Below are 11,774 nucleotides of genomic sequence, written 5' to 3'. Positions count from 1 at the left end.
ACTCCCTCAAGATTGAGTAAGTCCCTCTGGTGTCCAAAAGGAAGGAAATAGATCACCCCAATACTGTAATGGCTACCCTAGGTTTCCTGTGAGAGATGGTTGTGGTCAAGCCAGGAACAGGGCATCTTCAATCCTTGTTCATTGCCAAGCCTAGGAGATTGGCTGGAAGGTGGTCTTCATTTGATGTCCCCATGCCACAAGGTGGACGGGGCACTCAGCTGATCAGTGTCCATCTCGGTGGCATTTTGGACAAGGCCCAGATGGTACCATCTCTCCCATGATACACCTTAAATGCCATCACTAAGACTTCTACCTGTGGGAGGGGACCCCTCTCCAGACACTTAAATTTAGCCCTGATGTTGGAGAAGCTCTGCAAGACAAAGTGGGTTATAAGTAGCTGTCTGCCCTCTGGCTCTCAGGATCCAGATTAGTATATTATAAGAGAGCCTTTGTAAGCTGTTCTAAAAATGGGATGGATTTTCTTCCTTATCTTGAATTATGTTTTCAGCTTTTCATAGTTTACTGGTTTGAGGGCAGCCTTACAAAGACCTGCCAGGAGGCAGGTTGTAAACCTTTCCCTAGCTAGAGAGCCACCCGGGGTATTGTAATCCCATTGTGGGTCCTGATTGGGAACCATCTCGGCCCTGAGTAGATGGGCAGCATTAGTTTGATGAACTTCATCTGCATGTATTCTAGCCTGCTACCAAACTTGTCTCCACTCCTCAGGAAGTAGGTTATTATAAAGTATCATATATATAATGAAAGCTGAGGCTATAAGATTGGGTAATATATTGGAATTGTTTAATAAAGGAAACAGAATTAGAGGTATAAGAGCCCAATTTTTTTTCTGTCTGAGAAAGTTGCATGAGGGAGAAAGGGATATGAACCTTAACCAGTCCATCCACCCCAGCTACCTCTCACAAAGGGAGAATGGTTGATGAGTCAACGTAGCCGGCTGGAGTCAGATTTCTTAGTAGTATGAGAACAAGTGATAGGAGATGTAAAGGTTGGAGCCAGAGTCAGGCAGTTGGAGCAGCCCAATATTGGAGAGGAGGAAGGGGGCTAGAGGAGAAGCTGAAAGGGCAGACACCCAAGGAGCAGGAACAGGAGGTCGGATAGGTGGAGGTTCATTTGCAGGGTCCAGAGTGGTAGAGATTCCTCAGGTTCAGGTTGCATGGCTAGGAGCATGTGGGCAGGAGCAGGAGAGAAGGAATCAAAAAGGCAGGGTTTGGAGCTTAGGTTAAAAATAAAAAAGCTTGGATATAAGGTAACTCTTTCCATTTGCCCATTCACTGGCAGAAGTTAGATATTCCTTTAAAATATCAGGGTCCAAGGAGCCATTGGGTGGCCATTTTTTACTGATATCTATGGGATATTTAGGCCATTTTTTGTGAACAAGCAGAGTAGCTAAAAGGTCTTTAAGTAAGGCATCTGAGGGGTTTAAGAGTTTCTAGAAGACATCCCAGAGGAGATGTAGGACTAATAGGGTTGAAATCCTTATTTCCCCTGACTGTGGCAGAGAGAAAAAAAAATTTAAAAAAAAAAATTTAAAAAAAAAGTTATCTAAAACTACAATCTTAGGCGTCCCCAAGATCAAGTGAGGATCAGCAATTGGTACAAGTCATTCAATGTTTCATCAAGCCAGAAAATGAGGGCCATGGCATACGGAGTCCAAAGACAAGGGTCCAACAGCAGTTGGTACAAGTCATTCAATGCTTTGTCAAGTGAGAGAATGAGGGTGGGCGTATGCAGCCTGAGGACAAGGGTCCGACAATGAAAACAATATCTCAGACTGCAGTCATGGAAAATGGCTAGAGATTTAAGCCTGCAACAGAGCCATCCGTAGCTGATGAAAGCCGTGAATGGGGGTTCCCCCAATCCCGTGGACAGCAGAAGGATGCTGGACAATTTATGGTCATTCCCACTGTCTAGGGGACTGTTTACACTGGCTAGAGAGGAAAGACTCATCAATCAAAGCAGCTGGTGTTGTGCAAAGTGGCCCGGTGGCTGGGCAAATGAAAAAGTGGGCAGTTGTAGGTAAAGCAGCAAGCTTCAGTGCAGGGTCCTGGGTGCAGAGTGCTGGAAGGGCCTGCTTCATGTCGGCACCTATATTACTTATTAAGCAGTGCTGTTTACCATGCAAGAGAAGCCACAAGGCACAAGGAAAGCCACTATAAGAGTTTATTAAGGGAAGGGAACAGAAGGGGTGTGTATAGGCCTAGGGAATGACCATGCAGGAAAAGAGAGAAGGGGGAATAGTGGAACCCACTTTTATAGGTTCCCTTCATACATGCACATATGGGCTTACACAGCTATGCCACACATGCACATAGATTACTTGATCACACTGCACTCAAATTACATGGTCATGCAGTGTATGGATTACGTAGGATGTAAGACCCTGGGATGACTAAGCATCTTGCCTGGCTAGTGGATAGTGCATGTGCAGTCATGTAGCTATGGGAGTGCTTAGGAATTCTAACAGGAAGAGCACATTCTTCTCTACAGCTCATAGAACTTTCCCTAAAATACACCATATACTAGGACAAAAAGTAAGTCTCAACAATATAGGAAAATTAAAATAACTCCTCGTATTTTATCTGACCACAACAGAATGAAACTAGATATCAACAGCAATTGAAAGCACAAAAGTGTACGCACAGTTGTGGAGATTAAACAAATCATTACTAAATTACTAATGTATCCCAGAAGATACAAAAAAATGAAATTAAAAAATTCTAGAACTGAATGTAAATGAAAACACAACATAAAAAAAAAATCTGTGGATTACAATGAAGGAAAACCTAAGAGGAAAGTTTATGACTGTGTCTACATTAAAAAAAAAAAATCAGAGAGAACCCACAACCTCACGATGTACTGCCAGGCCTGAAAAAAAAACAAGACCAAGCAACGTCTAAAAACAGTAAACAAAGAAAATAATCAAGATTAGATGAAAAAATATATATATAAAGAAATAGAAAAAATACGAAGAAACAATGAAGCTGAGTGGGTTCTTTGAAATTATTAATAAGAGGGACAGACCTTTACTCAAATAAACCAAGTAAAGAGATAAAGAAGACTCTAACTAATTAAATTAGAAGTAGGAAGGGGGCCGGGCGGTGGTGGCACACGCCTTTAATCCCAGCACTCGGGAGGCAGAGCCAGGCGGATCTCTGTGAGTTCGAGGCCAGCCTGGGCTACCAAGTGAGTTCCAGGAAAGGCGCAAAACTACACAGAGAAACCCTGCCTCGAAAAACCAAAAAAAAAAAAAAAAAAAGAAGTAGGAAGGGGGATATTATAACAGACACCAATGAAACCCAGCGGATCATAAAGATATACTCTAAACTTCACAAAATTATAAAACCCAAAAGATATGGATAAAACTTTTAATATGTATGATTTACCAAAGTTAGAACATGAAGAGATGAAAATTTAAATATGTCCATCTTTAGCAATGAGATAAAGACAATAGACAATCTTCAAACAAAAAAATTCAAAATCTAGATAAATTCACTGCAGAATTTTACTAGCTTTTTAAAAAGAAGAGAAACCAATGTTCCTCAAACCACTCCACGAAATAAGAAGAGGAAATGCAGCCAACTCTTTTTATGAAGCCCACATTGCATTAATATATAAACCAGATAAATGTAAAATGGAAAGAACTCCCTAAAGAACATGGATACAAGAATTCTCAACAAAATACTTTCAAACCAAATTCAAGAATACATAAAAAATATCATCCACCATGATAAAGTCACCTTCATTCCAAAGATGAAAGGATGATTTAATACACGTTAAGTCAATAAACACAGTCTACCACATAAATAGACTCATAAACACCTTATGACCAACTAATTAGATGCAGGAAAGCCCTTTGAAACAAGCCAATGTGCTTTCATGATAAAAATTTTAGAAAGAGTTGACTCTGGAATTTGGTACAGAACAGAATATAAATTTATTTTAATATAGGTTTTGAAATATTAATTTTGAGATCCTTTATGGAATTGTTTGCTCCTGGCAACAGTGTTAATTCTAGAAACTGAGACAAAAAAAAAGTTCTTGTGCTAGGCTTATAGAAGTGATAACAAAACAATTTACAATAGAAACGTAGACTGGCCTCAAACCCCTGAAGACAAACAATGTCCCATCCCAGAATAGCAGAGTATGGACTTAAGTATGTGCCTATGACCCTCCTCCATTCCTGCTGTCAGATCATGGACCTCACAACCTGACACTTCTTCAAATGCAAAATAGTCTCACAGGGGCAAGTAAAATACATGAAACAGAAACTTTCATTTACCTATTAACAAATTGCAGTCTGCTGCATCCTGTAGACAAGCTAAGACTTATGGGAGCAACTGGAGGGAACTCTGTGAAGACATTTCAGATTCCACCACAAAGAATTTTGGGGATATGTTGCAGTCTTTAAGGGAAGAAGATAAAGTCACTCCTGTATTGAGCAGTCAGTAGGTGGGACATTCTACACCAGATAACCTAAAAGAGCTGCAGCAGAAGCCATCTTAAAGATTGGCAGAGATGTTGAGTGCAGCGGAAGGTGTCCTCCTTTCCATCGCAACTAGTGAAGCTGTGCTGGGAGTTCTAGGGAACGGATTCATTGCATGTGTGAACTGCACAGACTGTACCAGGAACAAGAGGATCTCTAAGATTGGCTTCATTCTCATTGGCTTGGCGATTTCCAGAATTTACCTCGTGTGGATGTTAATCTCAGAGGCATACATTAAGATATTCTCTCCAAAGTTGCTGTCTTCTACCAACACCATTGAACACTTAACTTATCTATGGGTAGCTTTCAGTCAATTGAGTTTCTGGTTTGCCACCAGCCTCAGTATCTTCTATTTCGTGAAGATAGTAAATTTTTCCCACTACATATTTCTCTGGTTAAAAAGAAGAATTAACACAGTTTTTCTCTTCCTGATAGGGTGCTTGTTTGTGTCATGGTTATTTTCTTTCCCAGTAGTTGCAAAGATAGTTAAAGAAAATAAAATGCAATTCATAAACACATCCTGGCTGATTCACATGAAGAAAAGTGAGTTAATCATTCACTTTGTTTTCACCAATGCGGGAGTATTTTTATTCTTTATGATAATGTTAATTGTATGTTTTCTGTTAATCATTTCCCTTTGGAAACACAGCAAGAAGATGCAACTGAGTGAATCGGGAGTCAGAGACCTCAACACAGAAGTTCATGTGAAAGCAATAAAAGTTGTAATATCTTTTATCATCCTTTTTATATTGCATCTCATAGGTATTACCATCACTGTATTATGTCTGTTCATTCCAGAAAGCAACTTGTTATTCATGTTTGGTTTGACAACTACATTCATATATCCCTGCTGCCACTCACTTATCCTAATTCTGGCAAACAGCCGACTGAAGCATGGCGCTCTAAGAACACTGCAACAATTGAAGTGCTCTGAGAAAGGAAAAGATCTCAGAGCCACATGACAGTCTGGGAGAGAAATGAACGATATGGAATAGTGCAATGAAAAAGAATCCCTGAAGACCCTTTCACTTGTACTATGTCCTTTTATTGATTTCAGCTATTATCGAACATTGTTAGAATCTTCTGAACCCCCAGTGGGATTTTAATCCTATGTGCATGTTCATTTTTTCAGTCTGTTTTCTGACTCCTTAACTTCTTCCCATTCATTTGCCTGAGGAAAAGCATCAACCATAGACTATCCCATGTAAAGAAAGACTCCATTGTGTGCCTAATTGTGATTCCCTTGGCTTTCCTGGACCATTGACACCCTTTACCCCAGAAGACCCAAAGCAAAGGAAGTCAAGACAGATAGTTAGAATCAATTCTAGCATGTGGAACATGGAACTTTTTTGGACATTTTTACTTCTTACAAAGTTACTTTTATTTAGTTTGTTGGTTGGTTGGTTGGTTGGTTGATTGATTGGTTGGGGCTTCTCTTGTTGTTGTTGTTGTTGTTGGTTTGGTTTGGTTTGGTTTTTTTGAGACAGGTTTTCTCTGTGTAGCCCTGGCTATTCTAGAACTTGCTCTATAGACCAAGCTGGCCTTAAACTCAAAGATCCACCTGCCTCTGCCTCCTGAGAGCCAGGACTAAAGGCATGCACCACAACCATCTGGCAAGTTACCTTTATTTTTACCCATTAAACCACAAAGTTCTTACTACATTGGGTATTTCATATAGTAACATGGTCATAATAGTGAATTTGGGTCTGATAAATAATTAGAAAAACAGTAATGGAAAAATAGATCAGAGCACTCATGAAATGATTCTTCAATGCCAGTGACACCATCAAACAAAATTTCAATGCCAGATACTGTACTTCAAGTTGTTGGGCAGGAAGGGAGGCCTCTAGAACTCAAAAACAAAATAGCCTGTTGGCATTGTTCTTGCTTACCCACTAGAACTTTATAATAAGACCTTTTTGAGGAAAACAGGACATTTTTAGGTCATAGGACATTGAGGTTGAAACTTTTACTGACCTGGAAGGAAAAGATATATAAAGTTAAGCCAACAACTATGTAAATCAGCAAAAGAAATAGCTAGTTGAGTGAAGAGACAGCCTACAGAATGGGAGTAAATCTTTATTGTTTAGCCATATATCCAACACATGATTAATATCCATAATATATGATGAGCTCAAAATACTAATTACCACAAAACCTAATAAATAAATGGGCTAATGAGATGAACAAACAGCTCTCAAATACACACACACACACACACACACACACACACACACACACACACACCCCAATAAATATTTCAAAAATTGTTGAACAACCTTGGCTATACAGCCAAATTAAAACCACATTGAAATTCTATCATACCCCAGTCAGAATGGCAGTCATCAAGAAAACAAAATACAACAAATACTGACAGTGAGTGGTATTGAGGAAAGGGATTCTTCTGCATTGTTGATGGAAATGTAACTCAGTCTGGCCATTACAGGAATCCATATGAATGATCTTCAAAAAAAAATGAACTACTATATCACCTATCTACAGCAATCTACACATCCAAGGGATTCTAAATTGGCATACCACAAAGACACTTGGACTTCGTGTTTATTGCAACACTACTCACGTTTTTCAAGGTAAAGAACCAGCCTTGGTGTCCATGAAAAGCAGATTAGATAAAGGAAATGGAAATGGAGTTTGCCATAAAGATAGTGAAGTATGTCATCTGCAGAAAAATAGATTCAACTCGGGCAAGCTAGATCAGATTCAGAAAGACAGATGTTGAGCAAATAGCTAGCCTTCAGAATGGAGGGAAATCTTTATTATTTACCCATACAGTCAACATAGGATTAATGCCTATAATATATGACAAGTTCAAATACTAAATATTGCCAAACTAAGCAACTTATATTTTACATATAGAATGCATATGTAGATATATAAATACACACAAAAAAAAAACAAACATGAAAATAGATGGAAAATTATCCAGGAAATGGAAAAGAAAAAGAAGAGAACCATAGTGTGAGTTTTAAAATGTTAAAGTTGTGATGTGCTTGAGAGAGAATATCTTTATGAAACCTATCACTAAATACAACTATTATACACAAATACAACTTTTTTGTTACTCTGAAACTTACCATACCTACAAAGGAGCTTATATTTTAATTAAACATTAAGTCAATATATCAGAGTAAAGTGGCTATATTTCTATATCCATTTAGTATTTATTTGTACCTTCAGATTATGTCTATAAACAATGAAATTATGATTGTTTTTCTCCTTTTTTGGTTTTCCTTCTTTGTCCTTTTGGATTTAGAGTTACAGGATTTTTTTTCTTCAAAAGAAAGCTGTGGGTTAGCTAGTTGGCCTCAAACCTCACAAGCTAAAGTGATGCCACATCTCACCTCTCAAAGAGCTGGTACTCTAAGCATGTACTATCTTGCACAACTCATGATGATGTCTTTATATTTAAAGCATGAAATTCAGTGTTGTTCCTATTGTTATATATATATATATATATATATATATATATATATATATATATATATCTGCCACTCCTACTTAACAACTAGACTTACTACATGCAAAATAGTCTCAGAGGAAAAAGCAAAATACATGAAATGGAAACTGTCATTTGCCTATAAGCAAATTACAATAAGACACTTAGTCTGCACACAGATTTCACCACAACATATTCTTAATGCATTTTGATGCCTTTATTTAAGAAAAAAAGGGGGGAAATCTTATATCAGGCAGTCCATAGAGAGTACGTTCAGCAATAGATAATCTATAATAGATGCAACAGAAGCAACTGTGTGGAGCTGCAGAGATGCTGAGTGCAGCAGAAGGTGCCCTCCTTTCCATTGCAACTACTCAAATTGTGCTGGGAGCTTTAGGGAACTCAATCATTGCACTTGCGAACTGCACGGACTGGGCCAAGAAGAAGAAGTTCTCTAAGATTGGCTTCCTTCTCACTGGCTTGGCGACTTCCAGGATTTTTATCATATGGATAATAACTTTAGATGCATATTTAAAGGTATTCTTTCCAAGTATGCGTAGGTCTAGAGGTCTAATTGAAAGCATCACCTGCATATGGCTAACTGTGAATCACCTGAGTGTCTGGTTTGCTGCCAGCCTCAGCATCTTCTATTTCCTGAAAATAGCAAATTTTTCCCACTATGTATTTCTCTGGTTGAGGAGAAGAGCTGATAAAATTTTTTACTTTCTAATGGGGTACTTGCTAATCTCATGGCTAATCTCCTTCTCAATCACTGTGAAGGCAATGAAGAATAATAAAGTGAAGTACAGAAACAGAACCTTGGAGAGCTACCCAGATAAAAGAAAATTAATTATTAACTATGTTTTAGTTAATATTGGAGTCATTTCTCTCTTTATGACAACCCTAACTGCATGCTTCCTGTTAATTATTTCACTTTGGAGACACAGAAGGCGGATGCAATCTCATGTTTCAAAATTCAGAGACCTCAACACAGAAGTTCATGTGAAAGCCATGAAAGTTTTGATTTCTTTTATTATTCTTTACATCTTTCATTTTATAGGTATTTTAATAGAAATCATCTGCGTATTTATCCCAAAAAACAACTTGCTACTTATTTTTGGTTTGACAATGTTATCCACATATCCCTGCTGTCACTCATTTATTCTAATTCTAACAAGCAATCAGCTGAAGCAAGCTTCTGTGAGGGTATTGAAGAGATTAACATGCTGTGAGAAAGAAAAAGATCTGAGAACCATGTGACAGTCTAGAACAGAAATGGATGGTCTGGAGTAATAGGGAGGAAATCATAAAAGATCTTTTTCATTTGTACAATGTTCCTACGTTGTGTTTGGGGTGATGTTTTAGCTTCTTTTTCATTTTGGTTTATTATCCTGTGTGGATGTCTCTCTCTCTCTCTCTCTCTCTCTCTCTCTCTCTCTCTCTCTCTCTCTCTCTCTCTCTCGTGTGTGTGTGTGTGTGTGTGTGTGTGTGTGTGTGTGTGTATAGAAGGTATAAGATGGGATAGATGTATTGGTGCTATTTTTAACATGGCAAGCCAAAGAGTTGGTTATCTCCTTCCACCTTGGGGTAGGATCTCTCTTTTGTTGCTGTCACTTTGATGCTTCCAGCTAGCTGAGCTAAGAGCTTTCAGCCAGTTCACCCATCTACAATTCTCTTCTCACAGTAGTATTTCTGGGATTACAGGTGCATGCCACTGTATCTAGCTTTTTAATAAGGGTTCCGTGGATTGAACTCAGGTCACATGGTTTGCACAGCAATCAGTTTTATCCACTGAGCTATCTTGCTGGACTTTTCATATTGATTTTTAAATATTGTATTAAATTTTATTAATCTTTGCAACTGTTCTGACTATATATCTTGGAATCTCACTCTAGGGTGGAATTTTAATGCCATGTAAAAATTTAAATGTTTAACCAGCCTCCTGTTCTACCATTTATTCCCATACACTTGGCAGAGGAAAAACATCAACCTGCAGACTACTCCATGTAAACTTATACAGTTAGAATGGTCTGAAAAAAGATTTCATTGTGACTTCCCTAGAGCACTGATACCCTTTCCGCAGAAGGACTCACAGACAAAGAAACCAAGGCAGACAGTTGTGGTCACTCTTGGCATTTTCTACATGGCACTGAAGAACAGAAAAGGATATTTCCTTTGTGTTCAGTTTTACTACTTACGGTTACTGTTATTTCATCCATTAAATCCCAAAGTGCTTGTTACTGGTCAATATTTGATGAAGCAAAAATGTTTAGAAGAGTAGATGTGGCTCTGTGACAAATAGGTAGAGAAGCAGGGACCATCTGTGGAAGAAGAAATGAGAGCAATGAGGAAAGGAATCTTCATACTGTTCAATCCTAGGTATTTGAAATTAGTCAGTCACGATCAATTAGAGCTGAGGAGAGATTCTCCTGGAGAACACATCCAAAGGTACAGTATCTAACCAATGCAGAAGAGTGGACCAAGTCCAGGACCTGTGTGGAGTAAGCAATGTACTGTTAAGGGTTTGAAACAAATATACACATGTATATTCATGTACAGAAATCTACAGGCGTATTTGAAAGGTTGATTTCTTAGTAATGAATACTCAAACTTTAGGAACTATTTTTGAAGACTAACTCTGACAGATGCTGAATGGATATCTCTGAAGAAGCCATCATATAATGAATACATTCTAGTAGGAAACAGGTAGCATGTAATGACAAATATTTGTATTTATATTTTATAACAAAAACTTCTGGAAGGTGCTGAGCAAATGGCCTAGGATTATATTAGGGAGAAGAGGTGTCTTCTGAGGAGAAGGTGGGTTAAACTGAAGCTGAATAAGCTGAGGCGAGGTGGAAAGAGCATGGTAGTTTCAAGATGGAAAAAAGCTGGGCCGGGAAAGAGCGGAGCCCACTGAAAGATCACAATGTCGTGCAACCCAGGCACACAGGGAAGACTTTAGATTATTTAAAGATAATTCTAATAATAAGGAATTTGGGAAATTCATCACAGAATTCATAATTCTTCTATCAAAGAGAAATCAATATTATAATAGTGAATAACATTTATCATATTCAAATCTAAAAGCAAATAACTAGAAGTTATTTTTAATCCTGTTTTAGTTACAGAAACACTTTTTTCTAAAGTGATTACATATTCCTTATAATGTTGACATTCTTGACAAGTTTGTTAGTCAACAGCACATGCATTTTAGGGATTATCTATTTTCTTCTTAGCTTTTGGGTCTTAAGATTTCTTTGTGGTAACTATTTACATTAACACTATGATATCTGCATGTTGTCACATTTTTCTCTTAATTTTCTGTCTAGAAAATAATTTGTGATGTTTGTAATTTGTTTGAGTTCATATTTATTCATATTTTCCTCTATGAATTCTCCAACTTCTATTTTAATAGCATTAGAAGAGTTTCATTGGTGGGTTTTCCATTTATATGAATGGCTTCATTTTTATTATAAAATAAGACAGCTCTATTAGACTAAGATTAGAAACAGAACTTTTTTAAAAGTTGATTACAAACTCTTGCAATACTCAACTCTCCATGGTTACTGTTTCCGTGTAAATCTTAAGGCAAACATGTGAGCCAGGCAGTGGTGGCACACACCTTTAATTCCAGCACTTGGGAGGCAGAGGCAGGTGGATTTCTGTAAGTTCAAGGCCAGCCTGGTCTACAGAGTGAGTTCCAGGATGGCTCCAAAGCTACAAAGAGAAATCTTGTCTCAAAAAATAAATAAATAAAATAAATAAATACGTGATAGGTAGGAATAGATACATAGATGATCAGTGCTAGAT

At 37.8% G+C, this 11,774-nt stretch overlaps 2 protein-coding genes across 2 annotated transcripts; both read left to right on the top strand.

Annotated features, from left to right (window-relative positions):
- Positions 1–4,536: 4,536 nt before the first annotated feature.
- Positions 4,537–5,466, top strand: LOC131906156 (taste receptor type 2 member 114-like). Its single transcript, XM_059256951.1, has one exon. It carries the CDS (start codon positions 4,537–4,539, stop codon positions 5,464–5,466), a length of 930 nt encoding a protein of 309 aa, XP_059112934.1.
- A 2,825-nt stretch (positions 5,467–8,291) lies between these two features.
- LOC131906530 (taste receptor type 2 member 105-like) lies at positions 8,292–9,221 on the top strand. The gene has a single exon (XM_059257147.1). The coding sequence runs from the start codon at positions 8,292–8,294 to the stop codon at positions 9,219–9,221; it is 930 nt and encodes a 309-aa protein (XP_059113130.1).
- Positions 9,222–11,774: the final 2,553 nt, after the last annotated feature.

The sequence above is a fragment of the Peromyscus eremicus genome, chromosome 3 (assembly GCF_949786415.1).
Source record: "Peromyscus eremicus chromosome 3, PerEre_H2_v1, whole genome shotgun sequence".
Taxonomy (NCBI): Eukaryota; Metazoa; Chordata; class Mammalia; order Rodentia; family Cricetidae; genus Peromyscus; species Peromyscus eremicus.
The sequence above is the reverse complement of the archived record's forward strand: the minus strand, read 5'-3'. Positions and strand labels throughout refer to the sequence as shown.

Excerpts from the sequence above, each read along its gene's own strand:
- LOC131906156 (XM_059256951.1), top strand. The coding sequence starts at position 4,537 with ATGTTGAGTGCAGCGGAAGGTGTCCTCCTTTCCATCGCAACTAGTGAA.
- LOC131906530 (XM_059257147.1), top strand. The coding sequence starts at position 8,292 with ATGCTGAGTGCAGCAGAAGGTGCCCTCCTTTCCATTGCAACTACTCAA.